Below are 12,823 nucleotides of genomic sequence, written 5' to 3' on the forward strand. Positions count from 1 at the left end.
TGAAATAAAGAATAGAAATAGAGAGAAAGAAGATCATTAATAATTGACCAATCACAGTTGAATGTGAAAAGGATCCTCGACTGTGATTGGTTAATTTCTTACGACTCTATTGTAAATGGCCCTGAAGTATAAAATCTCTATGGTCACTAGCATCACGTGACTATCCAGTCACGTGACGTTTCAAGAGACGTTGCATTTCTGAACGTACCAAACGAGTAGCGTGTGGCGTGTGAATCTAGAATACAGTACGCGAATACACGTCGATGCATATATACGTTATCATATATTATCTTGTTTCTTGTATCTCATATATATCACATTTGTTGATGCTACATAGCTTCTCGCGAGAGACTTCTCGCCGACTATTACGAACCGTGGGAAAAAAAACAAGATCGCATCGTCATACGTATACAAGTTTATTCGTGCTACCGCGCACACAAACCTCGCTCGTGCACCTCGTGCAACAAAATAAGCAAGTGGAAGGAAAAATCTCTAGAGAGAGAAAGAAAGAGAGAGAGAGAGAGTGAGAGAGAGAGAGACGGGATTTCTCAGCCGTAGCCAGCGGAGAGGAGAGGAGAGGATCTCTCTCGCGCACTTCTCTCACGGACGGGTGTCTCGGGGACGTTGTCATTTGAAAACGGAAGCCATCTTGTCTGGTCGAGCCTTCCATATTAAAATACGAGGAATTAATAGTCGCGGCTATTCGCTCCGATAAAATTGCCCCGTGTCCTTTCTAACACGTCTGGACTATGCGCGAACCATTTTGCCGCACGTTCACATAGCTATGGCTGCGACAAGGAAGTTGCAAGGTGAGGAAAGAAATGCCGCGTCTCTTCGCCTTACTGTTTACATTCGTCGGAAGATCCTCCGTCCTGTCTCCGCGGCGCCTTTTCTCTCTCCTCGTCCGTTTTTTTCCATTCCCTCCTTCGTCCTACGACTTTTTCTCGCCAATTTTCGCGCAAATTCGCGCGAATCTGACGTCCCGCGTAACGTTGACATACCGCGATCCAGCGTCGTCTTCGACGGAAGGATCGTGCGGGCTCTGCATTTTGAGAGATGATCCTTATTCCCTCTAATTTTGCACATTACTTGTTCCCTGAGATCACGAGCATTGTCCCTTTTCGTAGCCTCCCTCGGATACAGCTGTTCCTTGACACGTATCGGCATAACCTTTAAAAGCTTCATATTGAGGTTTAAATTAATTTTTTTAAATGAAGTATAGCGTAATGCGACGTAAATATGACATAAAATAATACACGATATAGTCTTGAAATCCATTTGGGTATTTTTTTTTATTATTGCATACATAAATGAGTTGTTATGGTTGTCTTTGTTACACAATTTTTGTATCGTTTATTATCTACATTATTATATATCTTATTTTATATTTTATGTATTACAGAGTCTCTGTAACTTTTCAGATTTTGCGAAAGTAGTTTTTCTAGATTTCTCTACGTCTCTGCATATATCTCCCAGCATATTTGTATATGAATCATAAATGAATCGTGAATGAATAATTCATTTTATCCAGATAGTAAAATAATTTATTGATTAGCGATATCCAATATACAGTGACTTTGAAAAAAAATTGTTCTAACAATTTATATAAAATAATATAATACATGAAAATCTCTCATTTCAGGTGAAATAGATCGGTGCCTTAAAAAAGTGACGGAAGGTGTAGAGACCTTTGAAGATATCTGGCAAAAAGTTCATAATGCCACCAACAGCAATCAGAAGGAAAAGTACGAGGCTGATCTCAAGAAGGAAATTAAGAAACTTCAAAGGTTACGCGATCAAATTAAGAGCTGGATCGCATCAGGTGAAATAAAGGATAAGAGTACGTTGCTCGACTATCGGAAATTGATTGAAACTGTTAGTATGCTTGCCAAGTATTTAATACCATATATGCGCATATCTATATTTTATCATAAATACTAGTAAATATTTTACGCATTGCAGCAAATGGAAAGATTCAAAGTTGTGGAGAGAGAGACAAAAACAAAAGCTTACTCTAAAGAAGGTTTAGGAGCAGCTCAAAAATTAGATCCAGCTCAGAAGGAAAAAGACGAGATTACTAGTTGGCTCGCAAATTCTATAGATGCTCTCAACCTACAGGTACCATATTATTACATTAATGACATTTTGGGTTGTCTTCAATAAATAATAGTACGAGTTACCCGTAATGCATCTGTTATTATTTTTGTTCAGATGGATACTTTTGAATCGGAAATAGAATCGTTACAAGCAGGAAAGAAAAAACGAATTGACAAGGATAAGCAAGATAGGGTAGACGAATTGAAAACGAAGCTTGACAAGCATCGCTATCATATTCGTAAATTAGAAACGTTATTACGTATGCTTGACAATATGTCTGTTGAAGTCAACACAGTAAGTGTTTTTCTTATATTTATTTTAGATTGACATGTAAAATCTACGTATATACTGCATGTGATATATCCTATTACAGAATAATTTTTGTAATTTTTTTCATTCATTTTATTGAAATTATGTATTTTATATATTTATATATTTAATTGTATATTTTTGTATTCATTTTATTTATTTCTTTTTGTATTTATCTCTGTGAAATTGCCAACAGATCAAAAGGATAAAAGACGATGTTGAATATTACATCGAATCTTCGCAAGATCCTGATTTTGAAGAGAACGAGTACATTTATGATGACATTATCGGCCTCGATGAAGTCGAGCTGTCCGGGGTTGGTATACCCTCGTCAGCGACGACGGATAGTAACAACAGCAACGAAACCGGGGGAACGCCGACTTCAACCAATTCGTGTACTTCGCCTATACCATCTCCGTCATTGAGTTCGACTATGCATAATCACTCGAGTGACAGCTCTATGGATAACGATAAGAAAACAAAGGTTCACTGTTATTTTCAATTCTCATTTCTCGAAAGTAGTCCATATTTGACATTAGATATAAAAATTGAGCTAGAAAAATAAAAATACATAAGTTTGTATCAGGAACATCAGATATCGCTGTTTGATTTCAGCCTGTGAAACCAACAGCAGTCAGACCGCTACTGAGTACACAAGCGAGCATTCCAACCACGGGAAGCACTGCCACCATGAAATCGAGCATATTATCAAGCAGCACTCCGAGCAAAACCATTCCCATGACGCCTAGCCACAGCTCGCCTAGTTCTACGAGTAATCACATTGCCACCACTAACGTTGGCAATTTCGCCACCGTAGCTGCCTCGCACAGCATTTCGCAAACCATCCATTCTACCTCCAATAAAACATCCAGTAAGATACTTCTTTTTTCATATTTTAATTTAAATAGCTAATAAGAGCCAAACGCGATTTATTAAAGTTAAAATATCTTGAATTAAGATTTATTTAATTTCTTGATATTGGATCTGGAGAGGAAAATAGGTTAGCTTTTATTATCCATTCAGATCCATCAAGAGCTTAACTAAAAGTCTCAGTTCTTCTTTTTATACACATAAAAAATACATGAGACTATTTGTAGCTGCCTAATAATTATTTTATGCCATACTCGTGTTAAACAAAACCTCTAAATTTCTTCTCTTATTCTTTCCACAGCCCACAACAACGAGAATAGCCTCCTATCATTGTCCACGTCCAGCGTTACGTCAAACGTACCGCAAACGGTTACGCAGCAGCATAATACTACTAATAATAACAATAGTAATTCGGCGCCGGCACAGACGACGCAGCATGTGTTGCACAGTCAGCAGAGCCAGAATCACAATAGCGAGGTGGAAATGATCACATCGATACCGCCGTCGTCGTCGTCGCCGCAATCATCGGTCAGCAGTAGATCTTCGCCGTTGCCCGCTAATTCCTGCTCGCCAGTACCGTCCACTGCCAATGGTCTCATCCCTAAGCTTCCCGATGGGAACATGTCCTCTCTAAAGTCCATTGCCCAACAAGTAATTGTTCGAGCAGGTCTCGATATACCACCTTCCGAACCGAACAGAAACATCTTTGACAGTACCAAGACGAGCAACAGTAGCGGCAACAGCGTCACGTCGGAAGCGCACATTCCTCCGCTGCTCGGGGTCGCCCCTCTCGGGCCTGTACCGTTGCAGAGGGAACACCAGCTGCAATTCCAAATGATGGAGTCCGCGTACTGTCACATGCCGCATCCGTCTGACTCGGAAAGGCTACGTTCGTACTTGCCGAGAAACACTTGCACCACGCCACCTTACTATCAGCAGGTATATTTCTATTTTGTAGGCGGTTTTAGATCGACACATCTCGTCTCTATCTGAGCTAAATCGATCATTCGCTACTTTCTACGAGCGCGAGCTGACACTCCTGACATGTGCGTGCTTCGATTAGGTTCAGCTTCCTCATTCGGATACCGTGGAGTTCTTCCAACGCCTTTCCACAGAAACCCTATTCTTCATATTTTATTATATGGAGGGATCTAAAGGGCAGTATTTGGCGGCGAAAGCCCTGAAGAAGCAAAGCTGGAGGTTTCACACCAAATATATGATGTGGTTTCAAAGGCACGAGGAACCGAAAGTTATTAATGAGGAATATGAACAGGTCAGTATTTTTTTGGAAGCCTGCGAAGCTTGCGAAAGTATATAAACTGATTATTTAATTTGCGCATTAATCTATAATATTTTGCGAAACTCTACAAGATATATTGCGTTTCAGGGAACATACATTTATTTTGACTATGAAAAATGGGGACAAAGAAAAAAGGAAGGATTTACCTTCGAGTATAAGTACTTAGAGGACAGAGACTTGAATTAATATAGCTTTGTCGCTCGTTGAAGTCTTCGAGATACGCCGTTTCCGTATCGTGTATTGTGTTTCTGAAATTTAACGGATGATTCTGTCAGATGTAAAAAGGAAAAATATATTCGATACGACGGAAAAAAACATTCGTTCGCATAAGAAGCCAATGAAAGCATTTCATTACAATTTTGATGCTGCGATGATAAAAAACCTCTCTTAATTCGTTCTTTCGAAGGGAAAAAAACCATCAATCGTGAGATAGATGAAACGAAAAAAAAAGAATAACAAAAAACAAAGAGATTGTTCGGGAAATTATATTAACTATTTGTAAATGATAACGCGCGAGATGTGTGGGAGAAAACAAATAGAAGGGAGAGAGATAGAAAAAAAAAACAACTACAGAAACATATAGAGATAATTCACTGTGCTGTGTGATAATAGGAGAGAATGAAAATAGAGAGAGAAAGAGAGAGGGAAAGAGGGATAGGATGATATACTTGCTGGCGACTGACTCTATAATACCAGTACAAACATGCGTGCTGTCCTCCACCCATCTAAGATAAGAAAGGAGGACACTCACGCTACGGTACGTTTTAATGTTAGATTATAAGTAGCCTTTTTGTATAAAGTGTATCGAGGTTATAAAAAAGAACCCTTAAATTGAATTAATGTACAGAATATGTAGAAATAGTGAATAATAATATTATGGAATTATATTTTATTTCTCATTTGAATGAAACCTAAGTTGTGTTTCGATTTTTGTCACGCACGCACTTATATAGCACGTCATCTCGTAGCTTATATATAGAGATTTGGAAGAAAAAAAAAAAAGAAAACATTCCATCCATCGTGATTAGACTCCGCTGTCTCGAAATATGGGTTACTTATATGCGCTCTAACTAATTGATCCGATTGGTCCCGGGCTCGTCCAGGTCTAAGATTCTGTATTATTAATAATAAGCAGCGTGTTGGTAGGCTAATAAGCTACTTTTCAGCGCTTACACTTTGCAACCCTTAGATTCGCAATACTTTACAAACGTAAGTTTATTAATAATCGTCGAACGATGACTTTTATCACACTATCGATGTGCACATGTGTGCGTATCTGTTTTATCTGAGAGAGAATCCGTGCGAATTTATTTATTATAAATCATAAAAAAAATAAATGCTAAAGCATGCATTTTTATATATCGAATAAGTAATTTGTTGAGCAAATTGCGAACATTATTTCGAAATAAATCGATTAAAATTATATCAATTATAAATTGATTCAAAATGACATTAAGTGTAAAAAAGTATTGAGATACTTTTACTCTCTATCCACACACGTGGTCTCCATAAGATTTCAAATAAATATTCAAGAGAGAGAGAGAGAGATTGATTATATATGTATGTGTGATAAAGACTACAAAAGTATTGGTATTTGAAATAAATAATTTCGCACGCAAGATCGTCACATGGCAAATCGAAAAGTGACTCCATGGGTTCGCTGTTGCAAGAGCCTTCGATAACGAGATTAAATGTACGCATCTCCCTCCTTCCCCCTAGTAAAAAAAAATTAAGTTAAAAATTCTCATATGATTATTTAGCGGAATAGAGAGAGAATTATAATGATTTTTTTTTAATTATATCGTGTAAAGCGTAGCGTATATTACATGTACTCTAAAAAGCGGATAATAATCTCCCGTTGCAGAGATTGCGCGACGAGCAATATATTAATTTGCATGACAGAACTCTTCAGCACAATCACGCATTTTTCTAGTTTTCTAAAGTGATCCAAGAGAGACGTATTATTACATATGTATTTATCTGTAAAAACACAGTAAATACATTAAGACTAAGAGATTTATATACGTACGATTGTGTATGTAGAAATTTCTTAATCGACAGTATATATATATATATATATATATATATATAATGTATATTCAAATTATATCTTTAAAAAAAGAACGTGATACATGCGAGGTGCTGAACAATTTTAACAGAGTATTTTTGCCTGCACAAAATTGAAAATTAATTCTTCACAGCTTGTATCGCATCGATAACAGAGTTAAATGCGTGATGGATGTGAAAATAATGAGAAACATTTTGCAGCATTTTAATTGTGTTTCTTGCAATGATACAAGGCATAAACAACGGCAGAACACACCGAATATTCTCGAGAGAGAAATGCACATTTTATATATTTTATTAATTTCTACAATATTTGCGATTATATAGATAATATGCATTTTCAAAAATCACGATAAAAAATAACTAAGAATCTCTGTTGCCACTTTATACACGCGATTAATAATCTCCTAATAATTAGAGAATGCATCATAGTTGTAAATTTGAAAGAAACACTTATTGTGTTTTCTTGTACCGTATTTTGTACTACAAAAACCTTGTACAATGGATTTTACCGACTTTCTATAGAGGATTAACAAAAAAAAAAAAAAGAAAAAACTATCGATTTTACAATAGTAGTCTAATGATTGTACATACAATAACAGTCATTATAATATTTTTCTGCTGTAGGGACGAACGTGTTCTTCTTTTTATCTGCATTTCTTCTCGTAAATGGGATGATATTCTGCTTTGTGATAACATTCACAAATATAGAAGCGTGCAAGAAGCATGAAAGAAAAACCTCTGTTGTATAATAACGAATTTTGTCTTCGATGCTTCGTTAATTTCCCCCTAACGCGTTCGCCGTAAATGATAAAAAAAATTGTGATTTTACTTAATATATATTTTATTGTGATTCTTTGAGTGATATTTAAAATACCATACTGCTCTGTGCAAAGACTTCAAATCGTTAAAAATACAGTACTAATTTCTTCAATATAACGATTTTTGCTTTATTGCTGAGCCTTAATTATCGCATTTCAAGCCTTACATTTTCATATTCAAATTTCCATTTTATCGTCTTATCATATATCTGTTAATTCAATCAGAATGACATATTTTATAATATGGATTAAAAACTAATGTAAAGAAGAGTCTCTAACGAAAGAATATTAATATACAATAAATATGAGATGAGTCAGCTTAGACGACACGAGAAAATTTTTGATTTCTAAATGAGAAACGAGTTTTTAAAGTAAAAAGAATTGTTATATTTTTTATTTAAAGTACGAAAGTCGTAGCAAGAAAAAGGACTTTATTAAAATAAAATTAATTATAATATTGTAATGACATACTTGACAATATCTAGCATTCTCATTTTCTTTTACTTTTTGTTTTCATTCTTTTTCTCACTCCAATAGACTGTTCTGTATCGTCGTCTTCATTGCCGGCATCGCCCTTACGTTTACCTGATTTTTTATTCTCTTCGATATTTTTCATATCCTAGAGAATTAAAGACAATAAATATATATGTGCATCGTTTGTATATCTATTTATCGAATCATTCGTCTTAATCCTCTCTCAGCAATAATTTTTTTGCTTACGCCATCAACAAATTGGATCTTTTAAGTTCACCCCATATTATTTTTATGTTCTAGATTTTCGAAAAATCCCCCAAAAATTCTGGATTATATTTGTTAATATCTCTATTACAATATCCAGATTTTGAAGTCAAATATTAAACTCAATTGTTTATACAAAGCAAAATTTGAATAGCTAATTGAAAAAAATAGAAATTTGCTTGTGCCTTAAAAGACCCAGGTTGTTGACGGAGGATTAAACTAGCTCTTACCATTTTCACTATTCGCTGTGCTTCGCTCACTCTTTCTTGCAGCAACATCACTTCTTCCTCTTCTGTTGGATATAATGGCAGCTGTTTTGATATCAACTGTTCTATTCGTTGATACAGCTCGACGTCGTATTGCGTGACAAACGTGATCGAACGACCGGATCGACCTGCACGCGCTGTTCGACCCACTCTATGTATATAATCCTTACTATGCGTTGGTATATCAAAATTGATAACAATATCTACGTGTGGAATATCGAGTCCTCTGTGGAAGAAAAATATAAATTTAAAATCTGCTTTTAACATTCAACATTTAAAGTAGTATATTTTGCAACGAGGGACCAACCTGCTAGCAACATCTGTTGAAATTAGTATAGATCTAGTTTTTGCTTTAAATTTCGTGAGCGCGGCAATTCTCTTGTTTTGCGACATTTGCCCGTGCAGAGGAACCGCCGTGAATCCTAAATTTCGCAATAATAGAGCAGTTCTCACGGTATTATTGCAGGTTCCACAAAATATCATGAAACTGTTGCCTGCCAGTTCATTTAAGATGTGCACCAGATACACATTCTACCACACAAAATCATTTTATGTAAAATTATAATTTTTACATATAATTTGTATAGATATATAATTTATATATGTAAAATTTATATATACATGTTTTATATATATAACTTATATATATAATTTTTACATTTTGCGTGCCAATAGTTATTTTATGACTAATCATGCTGTTATATTTGTTAGCTATTACCTTGTATTTCACTGGAATAAATGTGTAATACTGTTGCAGCTTTTCTACAGTTTGATACTTGGTGGACATCTCGACTTTCACGGGATTTCGTAAAGACGCGCGCTGCAGCTTTTGTACCTTTTTCGTCATGGTTGCCGAGAATAATAAGGTCCTCCTGTCTCGTGGTATAACTCTAAGGATCTTATCAACCTCCACCTCGAAATCCATGTTCAAGATACGATCTGCTTCATCCATAACCTTGTAAATAAGACAGAAAAAGAACAGATTAGAAAATTAATTCAACAATCCTCGAGATAAATCCATGTGTCGCATCCATATATTATTACCAGAAATTTTAATTGCCGCAAATTGAAGCCTTTTGTATTCTCCAAGTGATCGACTAATCTACCAGGTGTAGCAATGATAATATGAGGTTTTTTCTCTAATTGTAATCCCTGTGCATGCATGTCCATTCCACCTACTATCACTACACATTTTACACCTATGCTGGAACCTGAAACAAATACATGATATAGAGATTGGAGCACTTATAACAAGAGCACTTATAACAAAATAAGTTGTTCTTACCTAGCGCTTCAAATTGCTCTGAAATTTGGAAGGCCAATTCCCTTGTAGGTGTCAGTATAAGTGCAAAATATCTTTGAGGATTCTCCAATAATGCTTGCAGTATAGGCAATGCAAAAGCAGCAGTTTTTCCCGATCCAGTCTCTGCTAATCCTATTACATCCTTGCCTATCAATTATCAAAACAGATTAGTTACATCAATATCGATGCATTGCTCTCTAATATTTAATAGTAATTATATTATTGTCAAAATTACCTTGAAGTACCAAAGGAATAGCTTCTCGTTGAATGCTTGTAGGTTCTTTCCATTTTAATTCAATGCACGTATTACATAGGCTGTTCACAAGCCCCTATTTAATAGTAATCAAATATTTTTTATTACGTAAAATATGTTATCAGAAATTCTTACATCTGGACAAATCATTAAATAAATTTTATACAATTGTTTTGCAGTATTCTTCTAAATTTCTACAAATGTTTTCCTCTTGAAATAAGAATATATAAAATATGAGTTGAGTTTTCATAACTCAAAAAGATGGAATTTATAATATTATTAATCTCTCTCGAATTCTCAAATCCGCTTAATAATTAAGAACAATGGGCTCTAATTATTTAATAATTAAATTTAATTAATACATAATTGTGTTATATAAAATTCAGAAACTATATTATTTATTTATGTAGATTAATAATAATCTCTTTTTCACGTAAATATTAATAAATATATATACTCTTGACAACAATGTATAACATTTTTTTAGGAGTTACATGTGATAAATGTGGTTCAATATTTACCAGTGCTTTCCAATCATCCATGGCAATGTAGAAATATAACAAATATAGACACTTGCTAGCACAACAGTTTTAATTTTTGATAACCAATTTTTCTATTAAAATGCCTTCAATTTCGACATTTTTGATCTATTTATTATTTTTCTTTCTGAATAACCTATAGATTCTTGCACACAGGAAGTAGCAACATTTGCTAGAGCTATATCCGGGTTATGTAGAATAGTTTTCAATCATAGAAAAAAAGAGCTAGACGAAGACTCTCTAGGGAATTTTTAAAATCACGATTTAGGTTGTCATCTTTTTCTTGATTTTATGGTTATAAAAAAAGGACTAGATGGTAACTTCTAGGGAATTTTGAAAATAGCGATTTAGGTTGTCATCTTTTTCTCAATTTTGCGGCTAGGGGAAAATAACTAGATGGTGACTTTCTAGGGAACTTTTAAAATCGCGATTTTATGTTGTCATCTTTTTCTCAATCTTGTAGTTGGGGAAAAAGAGCTAGAGATGACGCTTTCGGCGCTTCCTAAAATTTCGTGCTCTAATCTAACCTATATAATGTTTGTTCGTTTCATGGAGAGATAATTTTTTAGAAGTATTAAATAAAATTTAATTTTCTTGGATTTTTTTATAACAACTTAATCAAAATCATTATTTAGTTTACTCTTCAAAAAAACAAACATTTAAATTATTTTCAGCAGATACTTTTTTTATAATTACAATAATATTATATATTACGTATTTAAGAATATTCGTTGAATATAAATATTCATGATGTTACATATAGAATGTAAAAAAGCTAAAATAATTTTATATAAAATTAATGAAATATTAATATATAATTATACATATATTTAAAATAAAAAAATAAAAATATATAATGCAATGAAATACATAAAATGACAAATTTTCTAACTTAAATAATAGTTACTATATTAGCTGACTATATTAATTTTTATAGTTACGAACATGGAGTCTTTAAATTCAAAGTTCAATGCTTAGTATAATTATTTAATATATATTATAACATATATTTACAATTATTATACAAAATTTGTCATATATTTAATATGCATATTATATGATTTAAAGGACTAAGTATTGGATGAAAGTTTGATAAGCTTTCTATGCATAAAATTTTCAATTCATTTTCTTAGTCTAAACCTTCCTTCTTCTCTTTGATTGCCTCCTAAAAAAAAATAATAAATTATATTCATATACACAATAATACATACAAAGAAAGAAAACATTACTTTAATATTTTATATTATATAATTGCATTAAAATATACCTTAAAACGTTCCTCAAACAGTGAAAGTTCCGCAATCAAGTCGGTGATGGCATGCATAAAGGCTTCGTGTGGAGTATAATCCGATGTTGTTTGTATTCTAATGACAAACTTATGTTCCAGTGGATGAGGTACTTTGTAACCGGCGAATAATACTTGAGGATCCTTTAGTAATTGACTGTAGATTGAAAAACAATTATCAACTGACTATATGAAAGAAGAAATAAAGTAACATTCAAATAACACTCGTATGCTTACTTGCGAATCATGTTTCCTAAAGTGTGATCCTCTTTATTGATTGTAAAGATAGCAGCATTAGGCACTTTAGTATCTTGTTCCTTTATTATCCTACAAAAAAAACACAGAAATAGATATATAAGATTAACTGATTCGATTAATTGTATATTTCATCGGGAACGAGGTTAGACATAAACATACTTTTTTTCTCCTTCATATAACAAGAACGACTCGAAGGTCGGAGGTGCATTCATCTTGCTTTGTAAATTTCTTTTTCTTTACGACTTTCTTTCAACTGATAAATCACAGAGAGTACCACAATCTTATAAATTATTGTAAATTATTAAAACCGTCAAATATATTATAAGGCCATTGTTGTGTGTATGAATTCTATCGAAACTTTCTAGCAAGATCCAAATAGACCCAATGTGATGCGATTGGCTATTGAATATGGAATTTTTAAAGAAATTAACCAATCGCAGTCGATCATTCTCCTCACATTGAACTGTGATTGGTCAATTTCTTAGGCCTTGCGCACAATAGAGAAAATATTCGGAATAATTATTAAATATTAGGAAAAATTAATAAATTTTAATTTTAAATTAAATATTAATAAATTTTTATTATTTTAATTCTTATTCCATATTTTCTCTATTGGGCCTTACGACTTCCAACTTGATTGTAGGCCCCTATTGTGGACCAGGCCTAAAGCCCGTATCAGACTACCGACTGCGAAGGCCCGACTCACATCTGGCCAAT

The 12,823-nt window shown here is 33.8% G+C and overlaps 3 protein-coding genes across 3 annotated transcripts; 1 reads left to right on the forward strand and 2 right to left on the reverse strand.

The window, feature by feature from the left end:
- Positions 1–238: 238 nt before the first annotated feature.
- Not3 (CCR4-associated factor Not3) lies at positions 239–5,463 on the forward strand. Its single transcript, XM_083037786.1, has 9 exons — positions 239–809; positions 1,643–1,875; positions 1,963–2,118; positions 2,212–2,391; positions 2,603–2,890; positions 3,022–3,277; positions 3,578–4,215; positions 4,340–4,549; positions 4,664–5,463. The coding sequence occupies exons 1-9, from the start codon at positions 785–787 to the stop codon at positions 4,760–4,762; spliced, it is 2,085 nt and encodes a 694-aa protein (XP_082893912.1). The 5' UTR covers positions 239–784; the 3' UTR covers positions 4,763–5,463.
- Positions 5,464–6,094: 631 nt separating this feature from the next.
- Positions 6,095–10,746, reverse strand: Pths (probable ATP-dependent RNA helicase DDX47). Its single transcript, XM_083037788.1, has 9 exons — positions 10,546–10,746; positions 10,007–10,100; positions 9,754–9,918; positions 9,513–9,679; positions 9,187–9,423; positions 8,776–8,999; positions 8,433–8,694; positions 7,936–8,083; positions 6,095–6,291 (listed from the first exon to the last, which is right to left on the reverse strand). Exons 1-8 carry the CDS (start codon positions 10,564–10,566, stop codon positions 7,955–7,957), a joined length of 1,299 nt encoding a protein of 432 aa, XP_082893914.1. The 5' UTR covers positions 10,567–10,746; the 3' UTR covers positions 6,095–6,291; positions 7,936–7,954.
- Positions 10,747–11,574: 828 nt separating this feature from the next.
- Positions 11,575–12,464, reverse strand: Rpb11 (DNA-directed RNA polymerase II subunit RPB11). The gene is made up of 4 exons (XM_083037895.1): positions 12,266–12,464; positions 12,086–12,175; positions 11,831–12,005; positions 11,575–11,728 (listed from the first exon to the last, which is right to left on the reverse strand). Exons 1-4 carry the CDS (start codon positions 12,316–12,318, stop codon positions 11,693–11,695), a joined length of 354 nt encoding a protein of 117 aa, XP_082894021.1. The 5' UTR covers positions 12,319–12,464; the 3' UTR covers positions 11,575–11,692.
- Between the last annotated feature and the right edge of the window lie 359 nt (positions 12,465–12,823).

This window comes from Prenolepis imparis, unplaced genomic scaffold, assembly GCF_030444845.1.
Source record: "Prenolepis imparis isolate NDT839.2.m4 unplaced genomic scaffold, iyPreImpa1.0 SCAF_5, whole genome shotgun sequence".
NCBI classification, from domain to species: domain Eukaryota; kingdom Metazoa; phylum Arthropoda; class Insecta; order Hymenoptera; family Formicidae; genus Prenolepis; species Prenolepis imparis.

Coding starts and splice junctions, on each gene's coding strand:
- Not3 (XM_083037786.1), top strand. CDS start 785: ATGGCTGCGACAAGGAAGTTGCAAG. Junction 2,891..3,021: donor ATAACGATAAGAAAACAAAG/GTTCACTGTTAT, acceptor GTTTGATTTCAG/CCTGTGAAACCAACAGCAGT. Junction 3,278..3,577: donor TACCTCCAATAAAACATCCA/GTAAGATACTTC, acceptor TTCTTTCCACAG/CCCACAACAACGAGAATAGC.
- Pths (XM_083037788.1), bottom strand. CDS start 10,566: ATGGATGATTGGAAAGCACTG. Junction 10,101..10,545: donor TGGATGATTGGAAAGCACTG/GTAAATATTGAA, acceptor ACTATTAAATAG/GGGCTTGTGAACAGCCTATG. Junction 9,000..9,186: donor TTATTCCAGTGAAATACAAG/GTAATAGCTAAC, acceptor TTTGTGTGGTAG/AATGTGTATCTGGTGCACAT.
- Rpb11 (XM_083037895.1), bottom strand. CDS start 12,318: ATGAATGCACCTCCGACCTTCGAGTCGTTCTTGTTATATGAAGGAGAA. Junction 12,006..12,085: donor TTAGGAAACATGATTCGCAA/GTAAGCATACGA, acceptor TTCAATCTACAG/TCAATTACTAAAGGATCCTC. Junction 11,729..11,830: donor TGTTTGAGGAACGTTTTAAG/GTATATTTTAAT, acceptor ATTTTTTTTTAG/GAGGCAATCAAAGAGAAGAA.